At 40.1% G+C, this 10,994-nt stretch overlaps 1 protein-coding gene across 2 annotated transcripts; it reads right to left on the reverse strand.

Annotated features, from left to right (window-relative positions):
• Window positions 1–1,026: 1,026 nt before the first annotated feature.
• tnxba (tenascin XBa) lies at window positions 1,027–7,910 on the reverse strand. Of its 2 annotated transcripts, none has more exons than XM_035912327.2 (15): window positions 7,794–7,910; window positions 5,250–6,437; window positions 5,051–5,149; window positions 3,751–4,929; window positions 3,541–3,663; window positions 3,242–3,385; window positions 3,023–3,142; window positions 2,792–2,947; window positions 2,516–2,628; window positions 2,284–2,416; window positions 2,059–2,210; window positions 1,879–1,975; window positions 1,611–1,772; window positions 1,360–1,523; window positions 1,027–1,271 (listed from the first exon to the last, which is right to left on the reverse strand). In XM_035912327.2, the coding sequence occupies exons 2-15, from the start codon at window positions 6,319–6,321 to the stop codon at window positions 1,173–1,175; spliced, it is 3,813 nt and encodes a 1,270-aa protein (XP_035768220.2). In that variant the 5' UTR covers window positions 6,322–6,437; window positions 7,794–7,910; the 3' UTR covers window positions 1,027–1,172. The 2 variants fall into 2 exon arrangements, with proteins under 2 accessions (XP_035768220.2, XP_035768219.2); XM_035912326.2 differs by having other exon boundaries at window positions 3,751–4,932.
• Between the last annotated feature and the right edge of the window lie 3,084 nt (window positions 7,911–10,994).

Here is a 10,994-nt window from a genome sequence, read left to right on the forward strand (position 1 = left end):
AGTAAAAATAGCTTCAAATACAGTCATGACAATAAAAGAATATGACTTTAAGGACTTAACAACATTACTTCAGTTATAGTACACCAACATCTCTGATACATTAGCACTAAGGGAACACTGAATGACCTGGTGGTTTTTGTCCATAAAACTACTCATCTAAGATTACCACAAAGTAACAGATCTCTTAGCAAAATTATGCAACATTTTAGGCACTATTGCCCCTATCAAGTCAGTGAGCTGGGATGTTTTACTCTAAACATGAACTACTGTTACAGCAACAGACATGGACTACTGGTGCCCCAACAACAACTCAATGTCCACTATGTGAAGGAACCAAACACATGCCCTCTCCTCTCGTTAACTGATATAAACTGCTGCCATATTTGTTTTACATCTATACTGTCCAGTCTCTCCTGGTGGCCATGGTAACACGTTATTCATGGTTACATACAATTTTAGACTGATGTGGGCCAAAGCCTAAAATGATGTGCCGGGAGTTTGTCCCCACCAAAAATAATTCAATAATCGCTAGATATTGGTGGGGACATGTCCCTTCCGTCCATGCCAAATCTACGCCCTTGCAGTGTTTGGTGTTTTCGCTATAATCAAGGACATCCAAATATTTGTTAGGTCAGCATGACTGTTGATGTGATAAATGCAGCACAAGACAGCCTAGACATGATTTGCACTCACTAAAGGGCATGTTAACACATTTTAGTTGACATTACAATCTGTCAAGCCTGTGTTTCTTCATCTTGTAACACGACGAACGCAGGGAGGTGAGAAATTGTAAATTGCTTTCAGGAAATAAAAACTCACGAGACCAAGGTTAGCCACATTTATTCCAATGGAGTGAAACAGTGCATGTTTAATTACAGTAGTAGTGGGGTGGCATACAATTTTGGGGCACAAAACACATTTGTATTGAAATGAATGAGTCAGGCAGAACAGTAGAACAGAATTCAAAAGTTACAATAAAATTTGTTTTTACGTCTGCTATAAAAACAGATCAGAAAATTACTTGCGCATTGAATCAAATGAGCTGACAGCTGCAGCTATCAAAACAACTACAGGTTATTTTATTCGGACAGAGACACAGAAACCGTGAGATCGAAGATTCTCGAAAATTTCTGGAGCTTTAATTTTCTGTTTTCATGGAGGCTGGTCCATCCTTACCCATGAGTTGCAGGGGAGAACCTGGAGGGTCTGAACTTCATCTCAGTGAAGGGAATGGAGGAGTCTTTACCTTTCCAGTCTATCCAGACTATTCCCTAGAGCAGAAACAGAAAAAGAAAATCTCTTTGGCCAGTGTGCTTTAAAAGATAAAAACATTTAGAAATCAGCAGAGATTAGTCGTACCTGATTGTTACTGTTGATGCCATAAAGACCATTGAGGTTGACCTTGTAACAGTTTTTATACCACCAGCCTCCCATGTAGGCCTTGGCACAGTGGATCCCCATGGGATCAGGGTTCTTGTCTCGGGTTGAGAATGGACGACCGTTATGGTACCTCATAGAGTCACCTGTCAGAAAAGTGCATTGATATTGAGATCCAAATTTTCAGGTATAACTGAACTTGTTTTGTTTTAATGCAGTTTTTGAAAGTGGACCTGCTGTTCCGGTGTAGCCAGACACGGTGAGCGTATAGTGCCTTGTCTCTGAATCGACAGAGAAGTTCGTGTAGTGAGCATAGACGGTATGGTTTCCATATCGCATATCCACTCTCAGACTCACAGGGCCAACATTAGTCAGGTTGTGCAGGAGCTCATTTCCTGGTGGGAGTTGGGAGAAAACATGCCGTTTAAGCAGATGTAGTGAAAACAAAAGAAAACACTTTGAATTAGATAAAGTGATTAGAAGTTTGGCTTTATACTGTACCAAGCCAGAATTCTTCACTTAGGTTTCCAAAGCCAGCTTTGTATTCACTCCATGTTCTGAAAAAATCTGTTTTTCCATTCATCCTCCTCTGGAACACCTGCAAAACACAGAGACTGCTGTCTAAAACCCAAATAAAAGTCTATTTTCGACTTTTATTCAAGTGACTGCAGTTTGTCTTACTGTCCAGCCGCCTCCATCAGTCTCCATGTCACAGTAGACTCTAACTGCTCGCCCCTCTCGTCCTTGAGGGTAGATGTCCAACTCTCCTGAGTGCAGAGCTCCATTCAGCAGCTCCTGAGAGCACTCGGTAGGGAAAGGGAAGCGCAGTTTTCCTAACAGATAAAGAAAATTAGTTTTTAGAGTAATCACAAGATTGGATTACATTGCAACACGTAAAATGCATACCTGTGATGAATTCTGTGGTGACAACAGATGTATAGTGTCCATCTCTCTCGCCTTGCACCACAACAAAATAGCGGGACATGGGCAAAAGCCCAGTCAACTTGTACTCTGTGATGGTGGGCTCCAGAATCACCTCCTAATATAAACACAGTAACACACACAGAGCTTTGAAATTCTGTAAAAGTCGGGTCTCTCTTTAATTATTGTATACCAAAGATCAAAAATTGCAACCGACCTTTGTCTCCTCTCCGGCCACCTGATAGAGCACTTTGTAGCTGTGATAAACGGCAGGGGTGGCTCTCCAAGCTATGACTGCACTTCGAGCCCCAACTTCACTGGCTTTGACCACTGAGAGACACAAGAAGCCCCTTGGCAGTTTTTCTTTTTTCTTTTTTTAAGTTTACTCACTTAAAACTAAACATACTCTCTGGTTGCTCATCCATGAAGAATTATTTTATTCTCTCTTGTTTAAGATTATGATTTTACTTCATTTTCCCACCCTTTTGCTCACCATTTGCAGTAGTAAATGTTGTTGAGATGGCCATACTCTGTAGACTGTCCTTCTGGCTCAGCACTTTGACCCTGTAGAGGGTGCCTCTCTGCAGGCCTCTCAGCTGGTGCTCCACTGAGTTTCCTGACAAGGTCACGGTCACTGTCACATTAGGAGCTGTGGCAATAAGAGCACTCCGCTTAGTCGCAAGCACTTATTCATTAGTCATTATGTCAGTGTGGCCACACTCACTCTTAGAGGACTCGTAGCTGATGACGAAGCGGTCTACTTTCCCTAGACTGGGAGTCCACTGCAGCACAGCTCTGGTGTCTGTCACATTGACAACTTGAAGATGCGTTGGAGGGGCGGGCACTGCAGTTCGGATATTATCCACAGTGTTTATGTTTTATTTTTGCACTCCAAGACAAAGACAGTAGCCTTTTATAATAGTAAACTTGTCTAAGATTGTACCTGTGGTGATGACGGATGTGAGTGGATCACTCTGGAATTGGCCTTGTGTCGTAGTTACAGTGATTATGTAAGAAGACCCAGCAGACAGCTTGGACAGAACAACATAAGACTGCTTAGAGCCCACTGTCACCAAGCGGTTCTCCCCTGTCAGGACGACAACAAGCACCACAATGAGACACTAAGAACATTTCCTAATAAACTGACATTAACCTTCACTTGGGTTGAGCTGGCATTAATTAAGTGTTTTATGCTGGATAACTCTGGTCTGAGATAAACAATATGAGCAGTATTTAACAGACCTGTTAAAATGTTGGTGTATGTGACCCTGAAGCCTGTGAACGTTGTCTTTGGTTTGGACCAGGAAACATTGAGAGAAGCCTCTGTGACATTACTGAAAACCATCTCTGTGGCTGGCTCAGGACCTAGTGAGAGAAAAAAAGTACAACATAGTGTATTATTTGCTTAGATATTGATGTACTTATACATAAACGTTTTCCTGCTGCTATTACCTGTGGTTGCAGTTACTCTGTGAATCTTTGATCTTCTCTGTGCTGCTGTACCATATATATGCAGGACATAGCGCGTGTTTGCCCGCAAATTACTGAACTCCACAGAGCGCACATTACCCGGGACCACCATCGAGATCCTCTTGTTGTCAGCTTTAACTTTTGATCCATCAGCTTTCCTGGAGAAGGCGGTTGTGTTGGTGCGCTCACTCTGTACTAAGACTTCAGTTGCGTTCCTAGCTGCAGAGGGCTTTTGTCCTGGAAGAGCTTCCTCCTCAAAGTCCTCGTAACCATCTTCGCCGCCTTCTGTCTGTGGCTCTCTTCTGATCACAGTGAAGTTCTTAAACATCCCTTGGGGTGCTAACCACGTGACTGTGAAGCTGTGGGAAGATATGTTTACAGCCTTCACAGATCCTAATCCAGATCCTCCAGTCCTCTTGATGCTGATCCCTGAGTCATGGTGAGTTGTTTTGTCATGATGAGATTTAGTCTTATCTGATGCAGCTCCAATGGTTCGATTCAATATATCCAGATTTATTTGTGTTCCTTTCCCAGTCTTGTCAGTTTTTTTGTCCACAGTCTGCACAATTAGAGTGTCTAATTTACCTGTCTTATTTTGTTTATGGCCGGATGACTGAGATACATTCTTTTCACCCTTCGTGGACTGCTCCAAAATGTCCTTGTCTGTTTTGGTTTTGGTTGTCCCTGTGCCCTTGGAGATGGTTGTGTCAGTTTTAGAAACCTTCTTCACATTGCTTTGTGTTGCATTATTTTGTGGTTCATCTTTCAGATGGTCGGACGTTGAAAATGTTCTGCTGCCAGTCCCGTCTTTAATGTTGGTTTCTGAGGCTGAGGGTGTTGTTTTGCCTTTTCGGGTTACCTCCTTCTTGTTTTCCTCTTGTTTCGGGAGACTTTTGTCAACAGTTGGGCGACTGGTGTTTTCAGGATTTGAAGAACCTTTAGTAGTTGTTTTCTTCACAGCGGTGTCTTCTTTCACTTGTGTTTTATCAACAGCTCCTTTGGCATTAGTGGCTTCTTTAGGTGTAGTGTCAGTCTCAGACACATTCTTCTGGAAAAGTGTTTGTTCTGCTTTGGTATTTTTCTCCTGAATGCTGTCCTTTCCTTTTTTCACCTGCAGGATTACAGTCTCCACTGTTGGCTGGATGGTGCTCCCTTTGCTAGCTTCTGAAAAGCCCAGGGAGAGGCTGAATCATTCAAAGGTTACATAAAAATATTTATTTTTTCTCATTTTAGTGCAAACATCACTTAATTTTGCTACACTCGGCTCCTTGTGCACACTTACTGCAGTCTAGACCCATGAATCCTTTGTGGCAGATACATTTACCCTTCTCACATTTCCCATTGTCGCCACAGTCATTTGGACAGTTTGCAGAGCACGGACCTGGGCAGAAACAAACAGAACAAGGAATGTTTAATCCTGTCTATACTGAATAGTGTTTAAAATGATAAAATATGGTGAATAAATCATAATAAAATGATACATTTATCTTTGAGAAAGGACATCTCTCTTTCGAGCCGAGCCACACGCCCCTTCAGTTCGGCCATTTCAGCCTCACACTCTCCACTGCAGCCACCAGGCAACAAGCTGATCTTATGAGTCATCACGAGTGGAGCACCAGGTTTCAGCTTCAGCTCCTGCTCCTTGGTGTTGCTTGAGTCGCAGCCCTCACTGATAACCACTTTGATGGGCTGCGAAGAGGCAGGCTTGTCTTTGCTGGATTCTTTGATTAACACTGTGTCATTGGCAGAGGTTGTGACCTTTTCTTTGTCAGTTGTCTTTGCTGGAGTCTCCGGGGGCAAAACAGTGGGAACTTTTGTGGGAGAAGGCTTGCCCTTGGACTTCACGTCATTGATGGTGGGGGACCTAGCAACAACAGTTTGATTGACAGATGGTGCGGGCTTGTTTTTTGTGGCAGCAGTGGACTTTGTAAATGGTGACTGAGTATTTTGAACTATGGTGGTGGCAGGCCTGTCTTTGGCAGTATTCCCATGATCAGTTGAAGGAGACCTAATTAGAATAGTCTGATTGCCAGAGGGCTGAAGTTTGTGTTTGGTGGGTTTAGCACCGCTGGATGAAGCAGTCTTTGTGGGTGTTGGCTGAACATTTAGAATTCCAGTGGGGGAATGCTTGTCTTTGCTTCCTTTTACTTCACCACCTGAGGCTGACTTAGGGGACTTAGTCTGGTTAACTGGGACTGTGTGCTTGTCTTTGTTTGAGAGGGTGCTTCTGGGTGTAGTAGCCTTTACCACTGACGGAGTGGTTTGAATTACTGTTGGGCTGTGCCTGCCTTTGGTGGTCAGTGTAACATTGGCTGTTGGAGATTTTTGCTTGGTAGCTGGAGTGGGTAAAACTGTCTGATTGATGGCATTTGGCTTAAGGGTGAGCTGGTTGGTCTGTTTGTCAGGGAGAGCAGTGGTTTTTGGTTTTGAACGGGTAAATGCTGCACTGGCTTTGGTCACATCACTTCCCGTGGAGTCTCTCTTCTCATTGGTTGTGGTTTGAATAGAGGGAAATGGGGTGAGAAGGAGGAGTAGTCCTAGAGTAAATAACATTTTGATCCAGCAACTGTGGTCAGAGATGCTGTTGCTTCAGTGGAACTGAATTTACGTTACTGTAAATCTATGAATTCCTTCTTCTATATTTTGCTTTTTTCTTTGCCAGGTCTCACCTGGAAATGAAGACAGAAATAAAGAAAGAGCTGAATTATGGCAGAGTTGAATGCAGGAAACACTAACGTAGGCCATTTTATAGCTGATGTTTGAGTTCCAAGTAGGACTTTAATGAGCATACATATATCTTTTACAGGACTGACCAGCATCACATTCACAGAGCTCCCATTCACACTTAAAGCTCCTCAGTAGAACTGGCTAATCAGAGACTGGCAGCAATTTAAAAAGTGGTTAACTGACAAGACAAAGGCCTAGTCCATTTCTGGCTTCCAACTACTTACTTTTTCTATTCAGTTTCAAAAAACATTTAGATTTTTAGATATTTTTTTTTCCTGAAAAACAAACTTACTGAAAAATTCTAATTGTTTTTGTTGTTTGTTTTTTGTAGTCTATTGCTTAAAAATCTATTTTTCAATTGTTTCAAGTTTTTCCAGAGAGGAAAATACACATATGATGGAGAACTCTCAAAAATAAAATATCAGATATGATACACCAGGTGTTAAAGTGTTAATGCAGAAGCTGTATGCTGTGAGCTGAGCTTTAGAGCTAACTAAGCAGATTTATTTAAATGACCTTTTAAGTATTTCCTTTGAGCTTTGCCACTTATATATACCATAAATATACTATATACCTAAATACTCATAACTGGAAAACATGTCCAAACCTCTGTTATGTGCTTTTTACAATAAAGCTGCTGTAAAAATTCACACAGACATGCATCCAGATATTCAGAAGTGTTCCAAGTGTTCAGTCGTAAAGTGACTGCTGTTCAAACCAAGTAAGGTCTAAGTCACTGGACACTGAGCAGGAAGGAAAAAGGTGACCTGAGTGGGAAATTCAGAGTGTGCCACTGAAACTATGTGGCCAGGTAACAGAGCTTTACTGTAAGAACTGTGGGACACAGTATGTCTTTCACTATACAGACGGTTACATAAAGCTCGTCACCCACAACTCATAAAACCACAAAAGAAAATACGTCCAGCCTTGCTTTTAAATGGGCTTCAGTGCTGGTTGAATTAATAAATATTCTTTATTTCTAAAACTGATAGAATTCATTTTGATTCCATGATTAAAACTAAAAGGAAAAATTTAGCAATAATGTTTTTTTTAATTGTTTTTCCACTGCACTCACAAAAACTACTATTTATAAATCCTTTTCACTGTAAATAAAACAAGGAAAGAATCAACACCAGAACCCTTTCTACTCATTAAGACACAGAAAATTATAACATTATACTCTACAAATAAACAATAAGAGTAAAATCCCATCCACACAAACACACCTGAAAGTAGGATGCTAGTTATTCCAATAACTGCAGTTTTCACAAAAAAGGCGAATAAAAAGTTGCACTTACTTGAATAATGACTTGGTTCTTTCTTTATCTCTTTCTTTGACTTTCTCCCTCCATCTAATTGGAAGAGCGGACACAGAACTTCTTCATCTAACCTGAGAGGAAAGAGGTGAGAAGGACCACCACTAGAAAGGAGGAGAGTGATAAAGTCTGCTCCTACTTAAGGAAAATCCCCCCACCCCCACGCCCTTTACTAAATCTTATGGTCCCACTCTCTCAACCACCATGAAAAATATTTGGATTGGACTTACAAAAAGGCATGGTATTTTACACTGGTTTCTGTATCTAACATGACAAGTTACTCTGTTTTATTTGCTTGCACAAAGAAAGCACATTTTTGCTTCTTATAGCATAAAATCCACTGTTATAGAGTTGATTCAAGATGACTTCATTTAGTTTGTCTCAATAACACACTGAATTGTTGAACACAGCAACTGAATTGCTGAATTGTTTAAAACAATCCAATAAATCTTATCTATTTAATTTAAAATTATTATGACTCAGCTTTGCAGATTGTATAGCAGTTATTTCACAAATGTCTGTCACATGTAACTTTCCTAATACCAAAGATTGCTGCTAGCAGCACACAGTTTTTGGCTGAATAAAGCCCCGGTGTGAGAATCATGATTCATCTGGAATACATAACACTGTGGGCATTCAGAGCAGACTCTGGGGGACAGGACCCTCTCTCTATATGAATCGGCTGTTTGTTGGAAGTAATGAGATGTAACTACGTGGGAGTTATGTAAGTGACCAAATATCCACCAGATTTAAGGAATCCTCTGTGGATGCATTGCATCTCAGACAAGATGGCCACCCACCAACCCACCTTTTGTAAACCACATGAAGACAAGTAGGCTATATCAAGGGTGTAGAGCAAACAAGGTATGTAAGTGACATTCATCTAAATGTACAAGAGAGCATGTAGGTTAAGACACTGAGCTAACATAAGAAACATAAGAGGTAAGAAACTATGAGTGATACAGAAGAAGCATGTTTTCTTTTACTTTTACGTCTGCTCAATCCACATATGTTACAGTGTGTGTGTCTGTGTGTGTAAAACGTCAGTTATTCAGCTTTTGTTATTTCATACTTTTGTTGCAAATATCTTGACGTAGCTAGGTTTTTCTTGGTAGACACAACAAGCAACTTACAATACACTGTTGCGGTATTGGAATGTCAATGACAAGCAGATAGTAAATGTATAAAAATTGACAATAATTGCATATTGCATTATGGGGATTCCAGGCCGGCGGGAGTGCAACATTAACAGCTGATGCTGCACAGCAAAGTTGCTGGCGTCACTTGCTTTCTTAAAAGTGGCATACAGTGTAACAAGTACTACTGTTAAATTACGAAAAACTGCTGGCAACAAAAAGGTTATTGTGCAGTTATTTTTACAGTGTACCTAATGTAATCTAAACTGCAGCAATAGTTTCTTTAAAAAAATATATATAACAGTATATTATATTGGTTTTACACTATACCAGTGTCTGCTGCTTGGCTTTCATTGTACCTTCATATTAGAGTACCCACTGTATTCTACATAAACTGTTTTGTATCATCAGTTCTTTATATTAACTTTAAAAATGTGAAATGGATTTCTTGCTAAATGTGCAAAAGTACGCAGAAATAAAGTATATGAGGCAGAGTTTGCATAATTCTAACAAGCTTGAAAGTCAATACTTGTCAATACAGTGTTGCAGTCCAGACTGTGGGGAGGCCAGCCCCCTCTATTGTGTGTTTTCTCTTTCTTGGTAACACTGGTTCAATCCCTATACACAGTTTTGTATCCACACGCAACATAACATAATTCCTCATCTTAAAAAAACAGTATAAAGTTGTGTAGCCTTCAGTACATTGAATTTCCTGTCTTTCTTGACGCTTGAGACAAAAAAAGCTTATAGCAATTCAAACAACTGCCCTGAAGATAGACGCTGTGTAGAGCAGGCATTGGGTTTGCTTGTTTTAGTGTAGTTTTCCTTTTGGTTGGAAATGCTTAGTTGTAGTTTAGTTTTTCTGAGTTTCAGTTTTAGTTTTAGTGTTTTTGAGTAGCATTATATTTAGATATAATATGCCAGAGGAAACATTTAGGTAACTCAGTTGAGATACTCCCGCTATATTTTCATTTTATTTTAGTTCGTTTTCCAAGTTAACAAAATGATTAAACTTCTTTTTTTTTTTTTCAAAAGTCTTGTTTTTATTTTTATTTTAGTAACTTTAGTGTAAACTGAGACTTGACTTGATAAAAAAATGATGTGGCTCAGAGTTGCTTTTGAGACTTTATAGAGTGAGACTCAAGTCTAAACAAGAGAGCGCAACTCCCCCCAAAGGCCATGGACTATATGTAAAGTTCAATGTTTAATGTTTAATGATTTTTTTTTTTTTTTTTTTACAACATGTTGACATCAGCTGCTTTTATAACAACACTCTCATGTCTGACCTTTGACCTATGACCTTAGATACTAAAACTGTGTATTTAATTATTTTCTTTACCCTCATGATTGGAGCAGACATCTTTGGCTTCTATAAGCTGTAAAAAACCGAGATAAGATATATTCATGTAGTGTTTGAGTTTGTAACACTTTATGGTGTGATTGTAGTGCCGTAGGGCATCCCTGAAAAACTTTGAAGTCTGTTCTTTTAATGCCATTTCATATGATATATTACTCAATAACACATTATTATTACTCGATACTCAACATAAACAGACAGACTAACAAACAGAACCGCATACTTGCGCCCTGCCTTTGGGAGGAGAAAGCTATAAGACTGAACAGCAGCAGTCTTCTGAGGCATTCGGATCTATGGAATTGAGTTATATTAACACCACTGTGTGTTTTTACAGCTGTAATTGTTAAATTGTAGCTTCTTTTGTTAGTCTGTTTATAAATTAATCTCTGAGTCACAGAAGTCAAATAAACCAGTAACAAAGTAATGGGGAAGTCAGGTATATTCTTTTTCAGATGTATATGTTGATTTGAAAACTGAAACTGAAGAAGCTGACTGGTATTCCACCTTCTGTAGCAAAGTTTTATCCTGTTAACAGAACAAATCATGCTAAACGAAGTGAAAAACAAAAAGACAGCGCAGCATTGACTGCTAAGTGGGGGGTCCCGCTTTATCTTGCGGCACCGTCCTGAAACACCTGTGCCTTTTACGCCGCTCGACATCGTAGACCACCCTCAAACTGCTGACCCTCTC

The sequence above is a fragment of the Neolamprologus brichardi genome, chromosome 11 (assembly GCF_056152115.1).
Source record: "Neolamprologus brichardi isolate AB-2024 chromosome 11, ASM5615211v1, whole genome shotgun sequence".
NCBI lineage: Eukaryota > Metazoa > Chordata > Actinopteri > Cichliformes > Cichlidae > Neolamprologus > Neolamprologus brichardi.

Bases quoted from the DNA above. Each gene is read 5' to 3' on its own strand.
- tnxba (XM_035912326.2), bottom strand. From the start codon at position 6,321: ATGTTATTTACTCTAGGACTACTCCTCCTTCTCACCCCATTTCCCTCT. The intron at 2,211-2,283 runs GTATGCATTTTA...TTTATCTGTTAG, and splicing joins CACCACAGAATTCATCACAG to GAAAACTGCGCTTCCCTTTC. The intron at 1,976-2,058 runs GTAAGACAAACT...TGTGTTTTGCAG, and splicing joins CTGATGGAGGCGGCTGGACA to GTGTTCCAGAGGAGGATGAA.